This window comes from Antrostomus carolinensis, unplaced genomic scaffold (genome assembly GCF_000700745.2).
Source record: "Antrostomus carolinensis isolate BGI_N321 unplaced genomic scaffold, ASM70074v2 scaffold1691, whole genome shotgun sequence".
Taxonomy (NCBI): domain Eukaryota; kingdom Metazoa; phylum Chordata; class Aves; order Caprimulgiformes; family Caprimulgidae; genus Antrostomus; species Antrostomus carolinensis.
In genome coordinates, this window is record NW_010294585.1 from 311,770 (window position 1) to 332,875 (window position 21,106).

Below are 21,106 nucleotides of genomic sequence, written 5' to 3' on the forward strand. Positions count from 1 at the left end.
ACATCTGAAACAGTAAAGGGTAATAGTCTCATAGGCACAACACTTGGTTTGCTGCTTCATAACATTTTTTTTCAACAGATTCTTCTAATGACCTTAATGTTAGCTTGAATTAAGCATTAAAGTACCACATAACTTCAGCAGCTGAAGCATATCAAGCCTGCTGTTACTTCTCTAACTATATCTTTTCAAAATGTTTTAAAAATTCACTTACTTTGAGAGAAAAAATAATAGCTTCAATTAGGTTTTGTCCAGCGTTCCACTGTAGCTGGGCTTTGAGCAAGTCATGGTCTCAGTTAACCTTTCTGCAAAATGGGAGCAATAATATTTATCTGTCTTTATAAACAGCGTGTACATATGAAGATAATGAGCTCTCTCTTTAGGAGAATTGAAGAGCCCGAGTGCTCATTCTGTCAAAGAAGCCTTGCTGGCTCTGAGCAGGGTCGCCTTGCATTCTCTGGAGATAATGGCAGTCTCGACCAGGAATTACTCCTGCAATTAACTTACTTTCAGTTTTCAATTTCCGTTATTCAGATAGAAATTGATAGATAAATCTAATATGGTGAAAGTATGGCTGCAGAGGAAAGCTAGAAAAGATATCCTTGCATAACCATACATTGTCGATTACTGGAGTCTTTAGAAAGTCTGAACAAGTAGCTATGGGGCCATGGATCTTCTGTTTGACTAGTATGGCAAATGCTGGAGGGGACTTGGTTTGTGGCAGGGAGAGAATAGAGCGACAGGGTCAGTCCACGTCCTCTAGATTGTCTGGACTGAGCTACAGCCTTGATTCGTGCTTCTTTTCCTTGTCTTTTTAGAAAAGAAAGGATCCTTTTTCTGCTCTTAGGAAAGTGAGAGATGTGCAAAGTTAGGGGTAGATAAAATAGAGAAACTAGGTAGAAACCAAGGTATTTCTCTTTCATTGTTCCTTGACTGTCAAATTTCCTTAATTTGGTCCTTGGAAAGGCTGCTACACCAACAAGTTCAGTTCTGTCACATCTGCTGAGAGCTGTGAATGACTGACTTACAGTACAGCCTTGTGTGTGTGAACCCTTGTGTTTACTTGGTTCCACGATGTGAGGGTGGGCTCATGGGAATGCCATGCCCTTCTTCCTTCTCCTGAGCTGTCTCAGAGCACTGGCTGCTCAACATACCCCAGTGCACCACACGTGCCTACGAAGTGATCTTGGGCATCCATCGTGCTTAGGTATGATCTATAAGATGGTCTCCTGACACCAGGTTTTTAGCATCATGGTAGAAAGATTAGGGTCCTGAGGCCACCCAGAACGCAGCGTAGACTCAGGACTCGTGCATAGTTCCTGTCAAATGCAGGTGTAACACCTGCAGAGGTTAGAGGTTTTCTACTCTCTGCTCCGGCTGAGGTTGCTATTGATTCTTTAGCAATATCCTGGGCAATGAAGGTCTGTGGCTGAGCAGCAGTGACCTTTATTAACTGGGTGGTCAGAACTGCAGAGATACCTTCCTGTAAGGTATGACTTCAGGAATGGAGGTTCTAATTCACATCTTAAGGGTCTTTCTCTCTAAAATCTTTCCCTTCCCATATAATTGAATGAACACACACATACGTGCTGGTTACCACCTTACTGTTTTCTGACACCTGGAGGGATTGCATACAGCTATGCTAGGTAAAACAAGGTGAGGAAAAACCAAGTGACTCGCTGCAGCCCAGCACTTTAGGAATAGTACAGCATGGGTTGGGATCCTGGAGTGCGTGTAGCAGCACCTGCACTCCTATAGAAACCTGGAAATATATGGGCATGAAGCGGGCAGCAGCAGGACACCCAGCCCTTCCTCCCTGCCCTTTCAGGAGACAGCTGAGGCGTAGGGAAGTGGTGGACATTCCTCTCTCCAGAGAGGAGAGAGAAATGTCCTAACACTTGTGTTTAGGAGTGTGAGGCAGAAGGAGGACTCCTGGTGTTGTCCTCACCCTCTGCCTTCTAAATCAACGGTGATTCACGTTTGTTAAGTGCTTTACAGTTCTAGTTTTAAGAGTGCATTACACCAGCACCGCTCAGCTAGTGCTCTGTAGACTCCTGCTGATCTGTAACGCCTTAGGAAGTACCCCATGGGATACCTGCAAAGTGTATTTAAAAAAAAATCAGATCTGCAGACATTTCTACGCAGTTAGCAGATCCGTGGCTGTGCTGTCAGCAGGTGTAATCGGAAGCTGCATCTTGATTGCTCTTTGTGCCTAATTAAATAGTTTGTAATTATAATGGTGAAAATATGGTTTTCTAAAACACTTAAATTCTGTTTACCTAAAAGCTTAGTGTTCCTAAACCATCCCTCTCCACAACCACCAAACCAACAGTGGAATAGAAGAAAATTAATGTGGGTTTGTTTTGTTTTGTTTTGTTTTTTCTTTCATCCCCTTCTTCATGGGGTTTTTTTTCATTCTTTTATCCCCTCCTTTGACCTGCCCCAAAAGTTAGCTAGTCTTTTGATGGAAGTATTTGGAGATACTACTTACATTTTTAAGATATGCCAAATAGGGTAACTCCACTTCTAGTGAATTCCAGTGTTGAACCAAGACTGGAGGGTTTGCATGTCATGCATAGAAAAGTCATTTGCTTTATCACATCATGCTCAACATAGTCGCTGATGTAAAGCTTTTTCTCTGAAATCCTCCAACACCACTTCTTTCCCCACTTTCCTTCTGCATGTTAACACCTTTTCTCTCCCTTCTTGTTCCCACCAAGCATTGACTCTCTATTTTCCATCAGACAAGTCAAACTACACCTCTCAGAAATTGCTCACTTCTGACTGTGCTTATGGTCCCCTGTGTCTGAACACTGTTAATGCCACCTACTTGAAAACACACCCAGTCCTGGTTCTTCTTTCTTGTTTTAACTCTGTCTTCTCCTTTTTCCTTTTCCTTGTCTCCTCCTGATCTCCTGGAATACCTATTCCTTCTTGCCACTCACTGCTGCCCACTAACTCTTCAACTCTTGCTTCTTTCTTGGCTTTACACAAGTTGAAATCTGGATCTCCCAAGTTTCTGTTGTTTTAGCAACCGTTCTTTTTCTAGTGAACCCTCCTTCCCACTCCATTCTTGACCACACTCCCTGTAAAAGAAGCGAGGGAGCTCTTGAACTTCTGTCCTTCTGCCATCATCCAGACCTGCCCCTCCTTTCTTAATCATTTGTAGAAGTCTAGAGGGGCAGTCTGAAAAAGGCAGCCTATATATCCTAACTCGGAGCCTGCGATACACGACAGCTCCAGCACAAGCTCTGTGAAGCTCAGAGGGTGTGAGAGTGCTGATATCTGCCCAGATGAAAGGTAGAATATATCCAGAGCTGGCATCAGAAACACCTGACTGCTGCTCCTCAGCAGCTATTGTCATCAGAATTTCCTCTGGCATGTATGGTTGTAATGTTTCTTTCCCTTTTTTTTGTTTGTTTGTTTTCGTTTTGTTCTGTTACAACCAGGGGTGTCACATACTGATACTGCTGCTCTTTTTGTTGCTGTTGTTTTTGTCTACGTATCAGTTCTGTCTATAATAATTAATGTTTCTGGTGTTACGTCCTCTGGCATAAAACAAATCTCCATAATGTTGTCTTTTTCCTTCAATAGTCCTCACCTTCCCCGTGCAAAATATCCCACATTTACACCATGTTTTTTCTTACATTGTAGCTCCTCCCCAGTTTGTGGTGAGACCACGAGACCAGATTGTAGCCCAGGGTCGAACAGTGACGTTTCCTTGTGAAACTAAAGGAAATCCCCAGCCAGCTGTTTTCTGGCAAAAAGAAGGAAGCCAGGTAAGTTATAAGCATGCTGTTAGTCTTTCAAGCCTTTCTAAATAGTTATATTCTTACATTTTTAAGAAAATTATTTATATTATCTTTTGCAGGTTCTTTTAATCTTTCACAAGAATTTGTCCTTTAAACTATCACTATTCTTTACTGACATTTTTGTTGCTGTTTTTTTAAAATTTTAATAGTGTAAAGAACTCAAAGGCAATTTAAGTCCATGAAACTTTTGTGCTAGGTGCTGTATAAACACAAAGAAAGCAACAGTACATATCTTAAACATCTGAAACCCTCAACAAACAGGTGGGTGAGACAAACATAGTAGATTAAAAAGATATGACTCAATTTTCAGCTGATCAGAGTCGGTAATTACAGTTCACCACCTGTCTAGACATGATCAGGCAGATCTATATCTAGCGGGCTGATTTGCATGGGCATATTCTCATACTGCACACATAGGTTTGGAACACGCAGATGCTTTCTGCAGTAAAATTGTCTCAGGAAATTTCTAAATCTGGTTTTGGAAATATTTCCCCCATCCTTACTGTCATTTTTTGAAAGCAAAATTTCCGATGTAGCAGTCAATGTTGCTATCAGCCCATATTAACTTCTATAGCAGTGTTGCTATCAGCCAATACCAACTTCTATAACTTAATATTTGAATGTCATGCCATAACATTTTTTTACTGCTGTTGCTGTATTGGCACGATGTTATGGCCCAAGTCAGTCCTCCTCACTCTCAATATGTGGTTCAGGTTAGTATGTTTAATTTGAATGCTGTAAACTATGTGCCATGTTCTCTTTTGCACCGGAGAAAAGAGTGAAAGGGGCAAAAGGCTGCCCAAGAACAGACAGTGTCTTCTGCAGCTCCCTGATGAAACCCCTCACAGCTACATTTGTCCATGTATCTACACTATGTGCTCTTCTCCACTGGCTAAATCAACCTTTTCAGAGCCCTGTGCCAGTTTCTCCCATATGTAAGTTAACTCCAGTATCCCCACCGTGCTGTGCAGTACAGATGTGCCCTTTGTCTCATCTGGAGGCATTGTGTGAACCAACTCAATTAAAACATGAGACAGGAACTGAACTGCAGATCTCCTGCTCTGCCCTGCCTGCTTCTGCTCCATCTTCTCACAAGGTCAGATAACTGGTCCAGAACGGCAGGACCAAGGCTGACCGCATGTTGTGCGCTGTTGCATTTGTGGCTTACAGAGATACAACACTATTACTTTATGAGTGTAAGCTTGTTTGAGCATTAGCTTTATCTTAAGTGTGTTTCTTTCACTGTGTTATTTGGAGAACTTTAAATCTAGCCTCCACAGATCACATCCTGGAAAAGTACAGTGTTGTCTCACTAAGGTGAAAATTGTTCCAATGGGAAAGTAGAGTAGCATATTGAAATTAAAGGAGGAAGTACTGATGTGCCAGCAAACATTTTAAAACCTTTCCTTGTAGAGCATTTTAATAACATGGTAATGTTTATGTAAAGTGAGCTTATAGTGTCACACTTGAATCTAATAAAGTGGACATCCATCATGCTGTAATAAAGAGAAGAGCTTCTAATTAAAGTAGGACATCATTTGCAGGATTAAAGTCATTTAGCGTAATTGAAAAGTGTTAATACTCTATTTTATCCTCTTCCATTGGTATCACTTCAAGGGTAAAAACATTTTAAGGTGAAAATGCATCTTGTGTCTTTAATTGAATGTTATTACCTACTGATTGTACCATGTTGAAGCTGTTTAATTACAAACCCGGAAAATTAATTACCATATTGAGAACCAGATCCCTGAGGGTTAGAATGGTCTTTTTTGGCAAATAAATGCAACACAAAAATGGATACCTACATGGTTTATAATCAAACCTTGAAACATAGCTCCATGTGATTCACTACACCCTCGTGTTAATCTTAACTGAGCATCAGTGAAGCAACACAGGTTAGTGGTGCTGTCCCAATGTGCAGCAGTGAGAGGCCATAGAGCAGGTGAGTTTCCATATGCTGTATCTCACCATACAAATCTGAAAGATGGTGTTTTGGGCGTTGTCCACTGAACACACGTGACATTACACCTTTGTGTGTGCCCTGCTAGAGGTTGTTGCTTGGCTTTACAATGCTTGCCTCTCCTCTTACCCAAGGAACCGTTTGCAGCACCACTGCTGGTGTTCGCAGTCATGTTATGTAGCCACGTTAGCCCACTCCAGTAACTGTGGGGCATTTGTCATTGTGAATCCATTTCTCCATCCTGTGCTTCTGAGCACAACCAGCTGGAAGGGAGGGGAGCTGTTCCCTCCTGAGTCATTTTTTGTGCCAACTTGTGCACAAACAGCTGGTCCTTTGTACTCAGTAGCTTCTTCCCCAGAGCCGAACAGCCGCCCGCCAATGACGTGCAGCAGGGCAGGGCATGTGTGACCTTTAGACTCTCTGGATTAAATTCTTCCTTGAGATAAATTCAGTGGTTTTACATCAGGGATGACTCTGGTCTGTCTTTGCAACCCAGCATGCCACCCAGATGAGCAACCTGACAGCAAATTAAAATCAGTTAAATTGTAAAGACAATTGTAAAAAGGGGGTTATGCTGTAGTTCAGGACAAGTTAGAATTCATAGTTATCTGATCTTTGAAGGGAGGAGTCATGAGACTGATGAGCTCCTCCTGAAGTGTGGAATATTCACTGGGATGTGGTACCTCTCAGGAACAGATAAGCTCATGCTGAAGATAAAAAGAAGAGTAGCCTCCCCTTTCCAGTGCAGTAATTAAGAGTATTCTGAATCTTTTTTCCTCTTAAGAATTAGTAGCTTGATCCTTGCCCTGTCTTTGACGTTGTGTTTCTTTTTATACTTTGAATACTGAGTGATAAATGGAGTCAGGCTCAGCCCTATCGAAATTCTCTGCTTTCTCGTAAAATCTAGTGGAGTTCTGGTAATACCCTCATTCAGTAGGTGTCTGTGCCAGGCAGAGGTTATTCTGAAAATTCCAAGACAATTCAGAAACCAGCAATTCTTCGAGTCCCACTTAGCCCTGTAGCCTGAAATTGTTTCAGAATTTTCACACTTTTTTTCTTATTGGATCTGACATGTTTACTGGGTGCGTATTGATTTTTGAGGAAAAATTTGCTGTGAAAAATTTATTGAACATTGACATTGAAAGGGGGTAAGGGGAAAGACTCGCCCTAGGGTGACAAGTAGCCTGGTACGTTAATACAATTATAAGGATACCTGGAGTGTCAGGTCTTATTTAAAGTATAACTCTCTCTCCTTTTATTCCAAAACCAGAGGTAAAGGTGTGAGTTTCACTTCAAAGCAGAATTTTTTTAAAATCCAAGTTTGTTGCTTGTCAGTTCCAAATCATTTTTGTAAACCATTGAGGTCTGCTGCAGAAGAAGCAGATCTACAGAAAACTCATTTAATACTCTCTGTACTTTTAGATTTTCTTTTTAGCTCATCGAGACGAGCTTAAAAGTAACTAGGAAGTCGTCATGAGAAATCAGAGCATACAGAGCTGCAGTAACGACTGAAAGCTTATCACAGCATGGGAACAGTGTGTTGGGATGTTCCTGATACAAACAATTCTGTTTTTCAGAGAGGCGTTTTGTATTGACATAAAAGCCAGACTAGAATTAATATTGTTTAATTATTGTTTAATCTATTCCCCTTTCTGTCTCATTGGGCAATGCTGCTGACCTTTCTATTCCCATTGCCTCCCTTTTCCTGTTCTTTTTCATTCACATCAGGAGCAGTACCAGGCGGTGTAACTTTTCCCTTGAAAACACAGCCCTCATCACTAAAAGCTTCTCCGTCCTTTTCTGTATTATTGATTCATTCAGTCCTTCATCGTGTGCAATGGCTGCTACATCCGTTCCAGTTATTCTTATTGACATCTCTCTTTTCTCCAATCCAGCCCAAAGGCAAAAGCTAATCTCCTTGTTTTGTGCTTACTGATGTCTCATCCTACACAAAATTATTTTTTCTCTCTGATGTTTCCCACATCAGATTGATACCCTTTCTCTTCACCCCCAAGGCTCCGTGCTGCTTTTCTCCTTTGCTATATCTCAGTTTTGATTTCCTTTTACTTCTCCTTTAAGATCTCCTGCTCTGCCAGCTTCTCCTGCTTTGTGACCTGTTTGTATCTTCCTCCCGGCTTTCCTTCTGTACCACACTCTTACTTTCTCCTTTGCCCAGAACACATGCCAAACAATAGCACTGTGCTGTGCTCCCTCAAGCCTCCCAGACTCAATTCTTTCTGCTAGTTTTCTAATGTTTACTGTAGTATTGTATCCTCCTGGTTTGACAGCCAGCTAAGTATATTATCACAATTAAATTCAGAATGAAGATGAATGTGTCACAAACACAAGTCAATTAAGTGCGATTGTTGGAAGATTTCTCCTCGCCTAGACCCCCAGCCGGAGTGTGCCGCTGTGTGTTGTCAAAGGGCTGGTTCTAATATCTACTGCGTGTTGCCCAAGGCAGGGAAAGCGAGCTCTGTGTGTTCATAAAGTCACAACCACGCTCTTTCTTCTCGTTTATATATAGCACTTTTAAGGAAAAGTCATTGTCTTTCCAGCTGAGGGAAAAGTGGTGCTTTTGTGTTTTGAACTGATGTGAGATGAATTGTCTTTGCAGAATCTACTGTTCCCGAACCAGCCTCTCCAGCCCAACAGCAGATACTCGGTGTCACCAACCGGGGACCTCACCATTACCAACATTCAGCGCTCTGATGCAGGCTACTACATTTGTCAAGCCCTGACGGTTGCTGGAAGCATTTTAGCAAAGGCTCAGCTGGAGGTTACTGATGGTGAGCTATAGAAATTCCTATTGTTTTTTTCTTGTCAAAAGTATTTTAAAAGTGGTGTAAGTAAAGGCATATGATATACATAATTCATACAAGTAAACAGACAAGTTTCTACAGAAAATACAATGAAAAAAGGGTCTCTGCAATTCTCTGTGTTATCAAAAAGGCATTGAAGTCTAGTTTGCCTTTTGCTTGCTTTTTGGAGGTTCCTTAATAATTCAAACAAGATCCAAATCAGCTCAGAATAAAGTTGGTGAGAAAGCAAGCTTCTCAATTCACTAGAGCTAAGACAGAACTGCAAAAGATATTGTGAAGAATTAATAGGTTTGTGGTTAAAGCAATGAACTGGGGTGCAGAAAAATCAGGCTCGGTTCCCACCGCAGTCCCAGGCTTTAGTGTTGTCTTAGGCAGCTGGTTTGGGGTTGTGCCCTTAGCTCAATTAAATCAACAAAATTGACTTGAACTTACTGGAGTCCCTTTGGTTTAGAACAGCTACAACATTAGCTCTTTAGTCCCTGTGGCAATAAGGCACCAGGAGATTTCCTTACCTCAGAGCTGTGTTCCAAGAATTTCTCAGTAAGGTTAGATGTGAAAACAGACATGTAAATATGCAGGTAGGGTTTTCAGGAAAGGAAAATAAAAGGACTAGATGATCTGTCTTGATGCTTTCTGTTTCAAAATTTTGGGTTTGAAAGTTCTCTTGCCTTACTCCATCTACAAGCATGAATCCTTCCTATATGTCAGGAATCCTGTTGCTATCCCTCGTCATCCCGTTGTGGATAGAAGGCAGTTTGCATCCTTTAATGTTGGTGAAGAAAACAGAATTCCTCTTATACCAGGAGATGGTTGCCTTCCCCAGCATCATTATTCCTTATCTTAACTGACTCATTAAATATCTCCTGACAGACTGTGATGAATTTTTGCCATTAAAACTGTTGTTATATGCAGAGGTCTACTTTTACTGTTCCCTTAGAGACCTGCCTGCACCACGAAAGTTTGAAAAGATGTCTGATTCTGAATAATCTGGCTTCTCACAAGAGCATATTCATCACAAGTGACAGGTAGAGAGGTTCAGGCTCATGTTATAGAGGTTTGAGCATTAATTTGATGCCTTTTCTTTGTTTTCCAAAAACTGTCTATATTTTTATGACAAGGGAAGATAATTTCTGCCTTATCCTTGCATCTTTACAAGCACATTATTTTTCTGTAGAGCAGTTTCTGGAGAGTAAAGGCTAACCTTCACTCTGCGGTCTCTTTAAGTCCTTTCTCTCGTGGTCTATGACAAAATGATGCATTTTCATTCAATTCAAATTTGAATGTAGATTAAAAGGTCATTTAAAATTAATGGAAAGGCAGTATTTTTTAATATCTGTCCATAGCGCTGCCTGATTCAGTGCCAGGACTGTGATGGGAATAAATGGAACACACAAACATGGGCTGAAAGGACATTGAGCTGTTAATGGTTGCACCTGCTGAGGCTGTACAGATTTACTGCAACAGGGGCGAGAGGATCAAATCAGGTTCAAGGATATTGGTGATGAGAAATTCTTCCTTTGGACAGACAAGGCCTGTGGTCCAGCTTTATCTATTTCTTGTGTGTGTGTGGAGGGGAAATAATAAATCCTAATGACTTCTTTGGAATTTTCATTAGTTTATTTAACAAGTCAACAGAAAGCTCACGTAGGTGTCCCTGCTAAAATGCAAACTCAACTACAGTTAATTCTGATTAAAGGCGGTGTCCATTCTGCATGGCTAGAGAAAGTGTTGGCTGGTGGCTCTCCTGCTCCAGGAGTGCCAGGCCTGCCTTCTTCAAATGCTTTCCAGAACCCACTCTCAGCATCATCCTTAGGAAATATAATACAAGGTTGCTTCATAGAAACACCATTTCATCCTTGAGTCAAAGGGCAGGTGAGGTCAGGAGAAAAGTGCCAGAACAATATTGTGGAACTAAGATTATATAAATAAAGGTGCCATTAGATCACAGATCTTTTTTTAATTGCTTTCCATTAGGAAGTTAACCATAAATGTCTAAATAATCTGTTTTGCTTGATGCTGAGCAGAAGTTAAGGAAGCTAATGATTTTTATCAGTAGGGAAATCTAATTTAATGGTTTAAAAAAATATAACAAAAGATAAACACTGTGCATGCTAGCTATATACTTAAGCCTTAGTGTTCTAGTTTTTGGCTGGTGATTTCAGTTTTACTTCATAGCCCAGAATTTTTCTGTTTGGTTAATGATTTAATAATAGTGGCGAGCCATCTTTTTCATTTTGAACACATTTTTGTTTGATCCAGAGTAATTTAGATCCAATTGAAGTTCCAATACAGAATGAAAACATATGTCATGTGCAGAAAAACAAGTGCTTAATTATACCATATATAGCAGTGTTTCAGTTGTTACATTTTTGCACTTACAAGTCTTTACTGGAAATATTTTTAACTCAAGTGTTCACATGAGAAGAGATTACTAGCTGTGATGAAATGTGCTGAGTTGAGTGATAATTTTGCTGATTATGGACTGTGCTAAGAGCCTTCAGTGTATTTGAAATTCAAATCTTGTAGTTTCTTGAAATGCTATCATATAATCCACTGTCTGACACACATCTGGAAAAGCAAAATAATTTTTAAAATTGAGACAGTCTTAGTAATCCTTTCAAGCTCAAGAAGCAAATATGCAGCTCACAGTCTTAAAATGACAGATCATGCAAATAAACCAAATGCTTCCATCTGACTATGCACTCGTGACAAAAAAAAGAGTTTACAGTTAGTCATTTATTCCATAAATTTATCCATCGGGCAGAGAGTATTTTGGAGAAGATCTCAGTTTCTCCTAATTTAGTCATTATTTATATTTATTAATAAAATTCAACCACTGCATGCTCAACTGTAGGATCAACCTTCCAATGCTTGTTTACCCAGCAGTTACATTTTAGGATGAGTGTTGGAATGGAAGAGCAAGCTTTACCTCCCCCAGTGGATAGCAACACAAGATGAAATGTTTTAGGGTATTTAATTAATTAAAAAGATCACATTTCTGTGTTTTTTAATGAAAGCAAAAGGCTGGACCTATAGGGAGAATTAAGAACAGATGGGAGGGGGGGAAGGAAAAAAAGGAGGAGTTGGCAGCGTACCCTGTCCCTCAGCAGCTCCTTCTCCACTGTTTGGAATAGACACTTAAGGCGTTTTTCCCAAAGTCCTCTGCAGTTTTTTGGCTGTAGGTCTATTGAATATTCTGGGATACATCTCTCTCAAATCCTCCTGTAAGAGTTTAATATCACTCACAGCTCGCTCATTTGCAAAGCTGGCCACCATGATTCCTGTCTCTGATCAAATGTGTGTTGCATGTTTTATAGCAAGTGTGACAGTTTCCAACAGGAGTGATCCACAACAACAACAACACCACAGCCTCCTGCAAAGCTCCTTCACAAAAAACACAGAGGAAGGGCTGGTCTCTGCCTTTCGCCTCCCAGGAGGGCACCCTGCCCTGTCGTGCCAGTGTTCACCACCAGAATTCCATGACTTGTGTCTGATTTTCCCCATTAATTCACCAGGAAAACTTCTGAAATGGTGATTTTTGGAAATGACAAAGTGAAGATTTTATTTTGTCATTCTCTTATTTTAATTTCATGTTGTAATTTGACCAAATTCCACCCAAATTTAAACATGGTTTCTCTTGATCCAAATCGCATTTGTAGTGAATAAACTGTTCATCAACAAATACAATTTGGTCTGTTCTAATATTCTGCTCAAAATTCAAGCTACATTTTATCACAAAAGGATTCTGATAATTTTTCCATTACCAGAATATGTGAATATATAGTTGGTGACAAATAGTTTCAAAAACATTTTCTTAATTAGCTTTAAGATCAACTTCTCTTTTACTATGCAAATATATTTTAGCCACCCAAAATGTTTCTTAAAATGGATATAAAAGTTTCCTGCTAGGAGAAAACAATGTAAAATTTAAATTAAAAATTTAAATGTTGTGAAAGAAACTAACAAAACCCGCAACCTTTTTGTGGCTATTTTTCATGATCCCTCTGTTCTTCAGAATGTTTATGAGATATCTTTGTAAGCTGCTAACTGAGTTTTGAATCCTTGTACAGGAGACCTACGTTATAGGAACAGAAACATATCTATACGTTTGAGAGAAGATTTACTAGTCATAGTTGTGGAGACAATACAGTCGTTCACAGATCAGTGGAAACCCTAAGTGTTCATTTAACCTTTAACCTTAGTGTCATGGAAACCTGTAGTGGTCTTTCACCCATAACACCCTTGAAAATGAAGATTCCTTCTGGCAGGGAGACTTTCAATTACACTATTGATCAGAGCTATTTAAAGGGTTATGAGCTCCTCATTTGGGCTGTAAAAAAAATAATTACATGCCAAAGAACAATATCTGTAATGCAGTAGGTTTTGCAAGTGCCTACATTGCTGCACAGATGAAAGGCAATGAGGTGCCGCCACTAACTGCAGTGGAATAGTTAGCAACTTCAGTAATTCCTTTCCTTTCATTTTTAACTACCTAGAAAACTGATTTGCTGGTTTACATTGAATCTAAAGGAAAACTTACCCAGCGAAGTGTTCATTTGAATATACTCGTGCTGCAGCTATACCAATAGTGCGTATGAGCTGAGATCAATTTTTATTGCACCAAATGGCTGAACTGTGTGGTCAGAAGGAACCTTATTGAGATCAAAAATTTCATAGCAAAGTGAAAATGCATTACATTTTTCTCTTCGCTTGCAATATAGTATTTTCTGTCCAATCTCTGCATTCAGTGGGTGATACTTCAGAATTTCCAAAATAGGTTTCACCTTCTGATGTCAATAAACAAACTGCATTGGCTTTTCATTTTCAGTTTCAATTTCAATAAATGTGATCAGCTCACAGTCTAAGGTGATACTAATGATTCTGTCCTTTCTTTATCTTGTTAACCAAAGAAGGTAGGTAGTATTTTTGCAACATTACTATTTCAGAAACAATTATTTTAGGTATGAAATATACCACTAACACGTCCATATGTGTAATGAAAACACTTTGGATCTGTTGAAGGTTCCAGAGATTCGCATCTCAAGCAGCTCAAATACAACAGAAAGCATATTGCTTCACAATAATTTATTTTCACTTCATTGTTAGAGTCAGGTGATGTGTATGGACTCTAATGAACCAGATTCTCAGTGAGAATAAATGATTCAAACACAATTGACATCAGTGGAGACAGGCTAACCTACCATGGTCTAGGACCTGGTCCTGCCTCTTACACTGTTTAATACAAATCGTATAATTGTTTAGTTGTTCAGAGATTTAAAACAGCAGCAATGTGGCTGGTCAATATATAAAAATGAATTCTCGTTTCTGTTATACTGATTTTATCCAAGAATCATAGCCTTGTTTATATTCTAGTATTTCACATTCATTTTGTATAAACACATTCTTTAGAAACAGACAGTTCTATTTTGCTGCTTAGCAGATGGCTCAGAGAATAGGTTCAACAGCAGAATTATTTATGAAAAATTGGTCTTTCGAGAAAAGCAAACATGAGCATTTTACCTCAACTTCACGATATCTTACTGGTAATGGAGTGAGGTTTATATGCAGCCATGCACGTGGTCCTTTAAGCAGTATTTCAAGCATGCAAATGTAAATTATTAGCACAAAAAAAATTAAGAGAGCTCATGGCTTTAAAAGGTGGTGAAATTATTTGGTAAGTAAGCTGTTAAGTGGCTTGATGGAGTTTGAATTTTTCTCCAATGGCAAGAGTGTTACAGTCATTTAGATCACTCAGATTATGAAAATATTTTATTATTATTAGATACTTTTGCTGATGAAAACTAGCAAGTTGAGGGTGAATGGGGGATGTGGTTGGTACCCACGCTAGAACGACTGTGGTGTTTCACTTTGAACTTTAACAGATTTTTGCTTTTTGGCCCTAAGTCAGGTAAGCAATTACACACATTTTGATGTGACATTAAACGTGTGCTTTAAGTGCTTTCCTAAATTGGAAGAATTAAGAGATGTACCTCGGTTCTTTTCTGGATCAAGGTCTTAATTTTCATCCTGTCTTAATCAAATGAGTCTGATAATCTTTGCTGGCAGAAGTTTATATATCGAGGTGTTATCTCACAGTGGTGAAATAAAACTCTTACAAAAAGACTTTTCAAATATACCAGTTAATTGTTAACACGTATCTGTGGGTCTGCCAGAAATCACGTTTTTAAGGCTGACTGAAACCAGTCTGTTAGAATTTGTAAAGGGCTGAGTGCAGCAGAGGCTGGTTAAAGGTGTGGGTGCCAACACGTGTGTCCCTGTTTAGTCTTGACAGACAGGCCCCCACCCATCATCCTCCAGGGACCGGTCAATCAGACGCTGGCAGTGGATGGGACAGCTCTGCTGAAGTGCAAGGCCACCGGCGACCCCCTTCCTGTCATCAGCTGGTTGAAAGAGGGGTTCACCTTCCTGGGCAGAGACCCTCGAACATCCATACAGGACCAGGGGACTCTTCAGATTAAAACTCTGCGGGTGAGTAGCAATAACAAAACAAGTTCTACAAGTGGTACAGGACTAGTCTCGGGCTGTCAGTGTGTGTCTCAAGCAGCTCTGCTGTCTCTTGTCACTATTGTCTCTTTCACTATGAAATTCTCACCAAGTCCACACCCTATTTCATTCTTTGACATTATGAGGAGAAAAGCCGAGCTAGCACCAGATATTTCTGTGAGAATTCCCTAAAAATAGAATTGATATTTAAAATCTTACATATGTTACAATAAAACACATGAGTTGGGGATGGATAGACATATAAAAGGACAAGACTTCCTTATCTTTCCTTATCTTTTCAGTTGGTCTTCCTATGAAGCTGTTGGCCTGTTGTCTCTGTTAAAACTTAGAGCAGTTTGTTTTCAAAACCTGATCACAGTTTCCCAAGGAGCTCTTTTGCTAGCAAGTGATTCTGGAGTTCATCAGGGTTTGGACATCCACTTTCTCCATCACTGAGTCTTGTCAGTCCTGAGCTGGCTGATTTATTCCAATGTTACGCTTGCTGGAGATGTTCCATGAGGCTGCAGATGGGAGGAGACAACTAATACCGTAACGTACCTGCAGTCATGTGCAGGGGATTTCTATTCAAAACAAACGCCTATCTTAATATTTGAATTTTGACATGAGATAATAAAATTTCTTAAAAGTACAAGGAAACCTTAGAATATTCCAAACAGTATAATGTCAGATTTTGTTGAGAAACATTGCATCACTATTCTTTGTTTAGGCTTTTAATTTTTTCCCTGTTCAAAGATAAAAATGTGTAGTTGTTTTTGTGTCTGTGGACAAGTGTGTATACGGAAAAATAGTAAGGTAAATGTAATTATTTGCCAGGAACTTAAAAGACAATGTCAGAAAGCTTTTAATTTCATCAGCAGTAATTTCTGCACTTAGCTTTGCAATCCAAAAAAATGTCAACAAACATAGCTACCGAGGACAAGACATAAAGTGCAGCTTTGTTTTCTGATACCATCTCATCAGTGATCGCAGATGAATCGTTAACTTCCTTGGAACAAAATGGAATTTATTAAAAAATTTATGCTAGCTTTCTTTGAGTAAACAATTTATCCTTCCTCCCTGGGCTGAAGGCAGGTTTAGGCCATGAAGGTTAATGCATTTTTCCTGTAGAGCTGGATTAAAGAGTGCGCTTGAATAGTCAAGATTCCCCAGTAGTGTTAGAAAGCAGCAATTAAAGGTGGAAGCTTAGTGATTTCAAACAAACTTTCAGGCATCGATGATGGGCTTCTGTGGAGTGTTCATGAGGCAGAAGCTCCTGGGATACCTGTCTGCATGCAGCTATGCAAACAATGAAATTGGTTCTGAGTCGTGCCAGCGCATTAATCTCACTGTTAGAGGCGCAAGGTCTGTAAACGAAATGAAAAAAAATTGCTTGCAAGGGGAGAAGAAAACAGTATTAGCAGTGAGTGTGGTTTTGAAAGACATGAAGCTTTTATTGATCCTTAAGTGGCTCATTGACTGGTAACCAATTTTCCTTAAAGGCTCAGAAAGACATTTTTTATAAACCCCTCCATTGCACTAATGTGCGCTGTTTTACTCAGATTTAAGGACTAAAAACACACACAACCATAAAAAACAGATTTCTCCCATACCTTACAATTTTTATGAATGAAATATAGATTTAAATCTGGACTATTTAACTTTTCTTTCATGTCTATCTAGGCAAGTACTAGCAACACTTCCTAAGTAAAAAAATGACCATGAAATATATCCAAGTACACTTACATACCCAAGGTCAAGGCAAATTAATATTTATCACCCACATGTCCTCAGCTTTCTCCTCCCCTCACAAATAAGATTCGCTATTGCAATCATAAAAGATGTCAAGATACGGGTACAGATGAGCAAGTGCTATTTAAACCATTGAGACCATCCTCTTCTGCTGTGTAACTTTCTGTGTGGAAATCAAATTGTTCAGGACTCTGCAGCATTCACAGTGAGGGTTGGGCCACAGTCATAACCATGAACCTGGAGATTTTTCTGATAAGCCAGTCTTCCTGGTGGCTCTGAGGAAATCAACTGAAAACTCACATATGTCACTCACTCAGTACCCTTTCAGACAGGTCAACACTGATGGAAAACTCCCTTCTGCTCCGTAGAAGTGCACCACACTGGATTTAGACACCTGCATTAACTAAGGAAGAAAACTCTTTATTTTACTGAATAGCAAAGATTTTCTATTCACCTCCCTTGTTGTTTTTTTCTGTAGCACACACACACAAAAAAGTAAAAATAATGGAATTATCAATACACTATGTCTGTATCTAATCCACCCACAGTCTGGAAGATAGATAATTCACCATAACTTGCAAGAGGCAGCGTATCTCCAGCTTGCTTTATGTGTTGAGTTTGCCTTCTGCGAGCTTCTCTGCTGCGTATACCACATACTTCATTGAGTGTGCCATACACCATCCGTCACGGTAGCGCACAAATGAAGCTGAGAACCATAGCCTTGAGAAATATTCTCCATTATCACATAATGAAGAATTATATATTTAATAACAGCTCAGAAGAAGCAAAATAAAACACTACTTCAGAATGCAATAAGGCGCTCTCTGGAAAATCTGTCTCAAGTCTTTCTCATTTTGTTAGCAGTACCTCTATATTTTGAGTCTCTGAGGCATTGTTAGAGGGCTTTAATTATTGCTTGTATTTCGTGGCAAAAGCACCTCCTAAAATGCAAGTTGTGCTTATTCAGACTGTTGAACTGGCATTAATCAGTTGCTTCCTGCCCCTAAGAATGGCATGCTGCAGTCCAGTGTATCCGAGGAAAATACCAACAAAATTAAAACATGATCAAGTTAAAAATCAGTTAAATTGTATATCAACAAGTAATCTAAAGAGCATGTTACTTATTTTCCTTGACATTCTTCTTGAAGAGTGAGGTATAAGCACTTTTGCTATAGTGCCAATCTGCATTTAGCAGAACACCCATCACCATTCCTTTGAGTCCAATAAAGCTTCTCAGATGCAGTCCTATTTCCATCAAGTCATCTGATGGTGAATATATTCCTTTTTTATCAATAGAGTCAGCACTCTCTCTCTCTTCTGCTTCCATCTCCAGATTATCATGATTTATAGATAGTGGTAGGAGGGCTCCTCTGTGTATTTTGTGCTTTGTAAAGTTACTGTTTTCCACCCATCTCTGTAGTCACCACTAGTTCCTGTCTCAGAAATCTTTACTTTAAATTTGAGTAAGGAATACCAAAACACTCAGCAAATTTTCCAGTAAAACAATACAGCAATGACATTAAAATTGACAATATAATTCAAAATCGTTTCCTCAAAAAAAAAAAAAAAAAAGGAAATCACAACAGTTTTATACAAATGCGTATTTTTTTTGCTACCAAAGTGCATTGCAAGCCTGAAATAAAATCCCACGTGAAAGAGAAGAAAGGTAAGTGTGATGTAGGAAAAGGGCTTGGAGGACTGTCTGTGTGGGGAGAACGACTGTTAAGTCTCAGCAGCAGGATTTGTATGTGTGGTGGCCTGTGTAGAAATTACTTCATCTGTCATAAGAGTCTAAGGTGATGTAAGAGCCTCCCTGTTACACTGGGAACTGTATCTCTGGGTCATCATGGGACAATGGACGGTGAGATTTTATCCTCTAAGAAGTCAGTGTTGGTATATTGTTACCTGATTTCAACTACGTTTGTTGTAAGCAATAAAAAGGTTGACACTAAAACATCCATTCTGTAGCACTTACATGCTCTACTGGTACTATTAACAATATGAAAATTAGAATTAAGAAAGGATTAGAAGCAAGTAATCTTATTATAGTTTTCTAAAAGTAAGCCACCACTAAATGATTGTTTGAAAATGTTCAGTGCCCTCTAGTCTGGTGTAAAATGTAGGCTAAGTCCTTCTTACCAAGAAACATTTGGGAAAAAAAAATGAGAATAAACTGTGTCAGATGATTCTAAAAGGTAGTTAAACCTGCCCTTAACTGTTTTTTATGTCTAGCTGTCCGATACTGGGACTTACACTTGCGTTGCTACGAGTTCCAGTGGGGAAACATCTTGGAGCGCTGTGCTGGAGGTGACAGGTAAGCAATGTCCAGGGGCTGCTTTTCAGTTGTCACCAAATGACAGTGCAGGGTATATTAGAGCAGTCTGAGCCAAATAATCCATTCTAGAAATTCTGGGATTGAGATGGAGAAGTTTTAGGTGGGAAGGCTAGATTCCTTCACACACCTTGCATTTCATTGCTACTATCTTTAAATGCCTGTTGACATGACAAAAGTTGGTATTTGTCTCCAGTGGCAGCACTATGCGACAGCTCTTCCAAACAGGAGTGTTACTAACTGTGGAGTCATCCAGTAATTAGCTTGGGCAGGAAAAGTATTGGACCTACACAGAGTCCTAGCCTAGTCCAGTGTGCTTTCTGTGAATGCTGCAGTTGATCTGGATATAGGAACTTCCTCAGCCTTCTAGTAACTGAGGTTTTGATATTTTATGTAAATTTCAGCAAAGCTGGGCTTTTTTTGTTTACTTTCTTTTCTTCTTTTTTTTTAAAAATATATATATTTATATATAATCTTTTGAGTTTTGCATGTTTTTTCTTTCAGTATGTACCTAAAGAATGATAGCTCCTAATCCAAAAGTTTACACGGTGATGCAATTGTTGACTTAGTTCTTTACAGATAAAGAACATCGGTTATGCTGATTTTGCAGATGTTTGGCATGTTTTTCTTTTTAATCTTCTACTTAGATCGAATTTACACAACCAAGTATAAGAAGTAATTGTTTTGTGTTTACCCCTTACAGAATCTGGTGGAGCAACAGTCAGCAAGAGCTACGATATAAATGACCTCCCTGGGCCACCATCCAAACCTCAGGTCACTGATGTTACTAAGAACAGTGTCACCCTGTCCTGGCAGCCAGGGACCCCTGGAAGCCTACCAGCCAGTGCATATATCATTGAGGCTTTTAGGTATGTCAATTATCCCACTTTTAATCTTCCATTCTAATTTTGCTTAAACCTGGGTACCAGCTGTTCTCCTGGTGTTGTGGTGTTCTTTTGGACTCTGCACCTATCATTAGAAGTTCATTAAAAGAATCAACTCCTGTGGCAGGCATTGATTCTTATTTTTGAAATTGATTTTTTTTTCCCAATTTATCCCCATCTAACTATTTCTTCACGTCAACAGGAATATAACAGGACAATGCAGTCATTATTTGTTACTTTTCCATTAGCATTGATCATCACTGAGGGTCTCCTGGGGGAATGCTGCAGGTCAGATCGTTTAGGCCAGTGTTATCTCGAGATTAAAACTTTTAACTGAAAAGGCTAGCGTTGGTAATTTAGGATTTCATCCAGCAGCTTGAGGCTGAAGAGAATCCAGCTGCTCCTTTCCACACAGCAGCACTTAATACGTGGTAGGAAAGAACTCCTGCGCCCCAGTTCAACGAGTTTGTTTAAGCTTGGGCCATACCTCTCACATGGATCAGGAAAATACACTTCAGCTTAAAAATGTGCACATTCTTAAATGTTTAAATCTTAAACCTTAATCAAGATGTGCAACAAGTGAAAAATAATTTAGTTCATCTTTTAATTAAAATTCGTGGAAGAATTTGTCAAAATCATATGCCTGCAGATGTGAGGGGTTATAGTGATAATGCTTTATCCTGCCAAGTTAACATGCAAAGGCCATTGCTGTATGTGCAGACTGCTGGAACTTGTACTGGCCTTTACGCATTACATGAATGAAACAATTGGAATAACATGTAGCTTTCCATTTTCTTTTCCCTTTTAATAGATTTAAGGATTTTTTTTCTCAATGCTATACAACAAAGCACAATAAAATAAAATTTTCTCTTTAAACTTTTGTGATATTTCCTCCTAGATAAGCTTTAACGGCATCCCATCAATAGCTTTAACAAAAGGCAGGCATTTTCATTAAAGCTGTTTTAACAATCACACTTCACATCTCTTCATGCAGTGGATTTTAATCTAATTATAATAACATCCAATGAAAAATGTAGTGAGAGAAA

General features: G+C 39.3%; 1 protein-coding gene across 1 annotated transcript in view; it reads left to right on the forward strand.

The window, feature by feature from the left end:
* Nucleotides 1-21,106, forward strand: part of LOC104532439 (roundabout homolog 2) — a gene marked incomplete at its 3' end in the record, with an annotated part of 356,022 nt that overhangs the window by 271,764 nt on the left and 63,152 nt on the right. Inside the window, exons 7-11 of the mRNA XM_029087387.1 lie at nt 3,652-3,776; nt 8,387-8,558; nt 14,875-15,080; nt 19,077-19,158; nt 19,880-20,045. Coding sequence (XP_028943220.1) covers nt 3,652-3,776; nt 8,387-8,558; nt 14,875-15,080; nt 19,077-19,158; nt 19,880-20,045 — 751 coding nt within the window. The remainder of the gene's footprint in view (nt 1-3,651; nt 3,777-8,386; nt 8,559-14,874; nt 15,081-19,076; nt 19,159-19,879; nt 20,046-21,106) is intronic.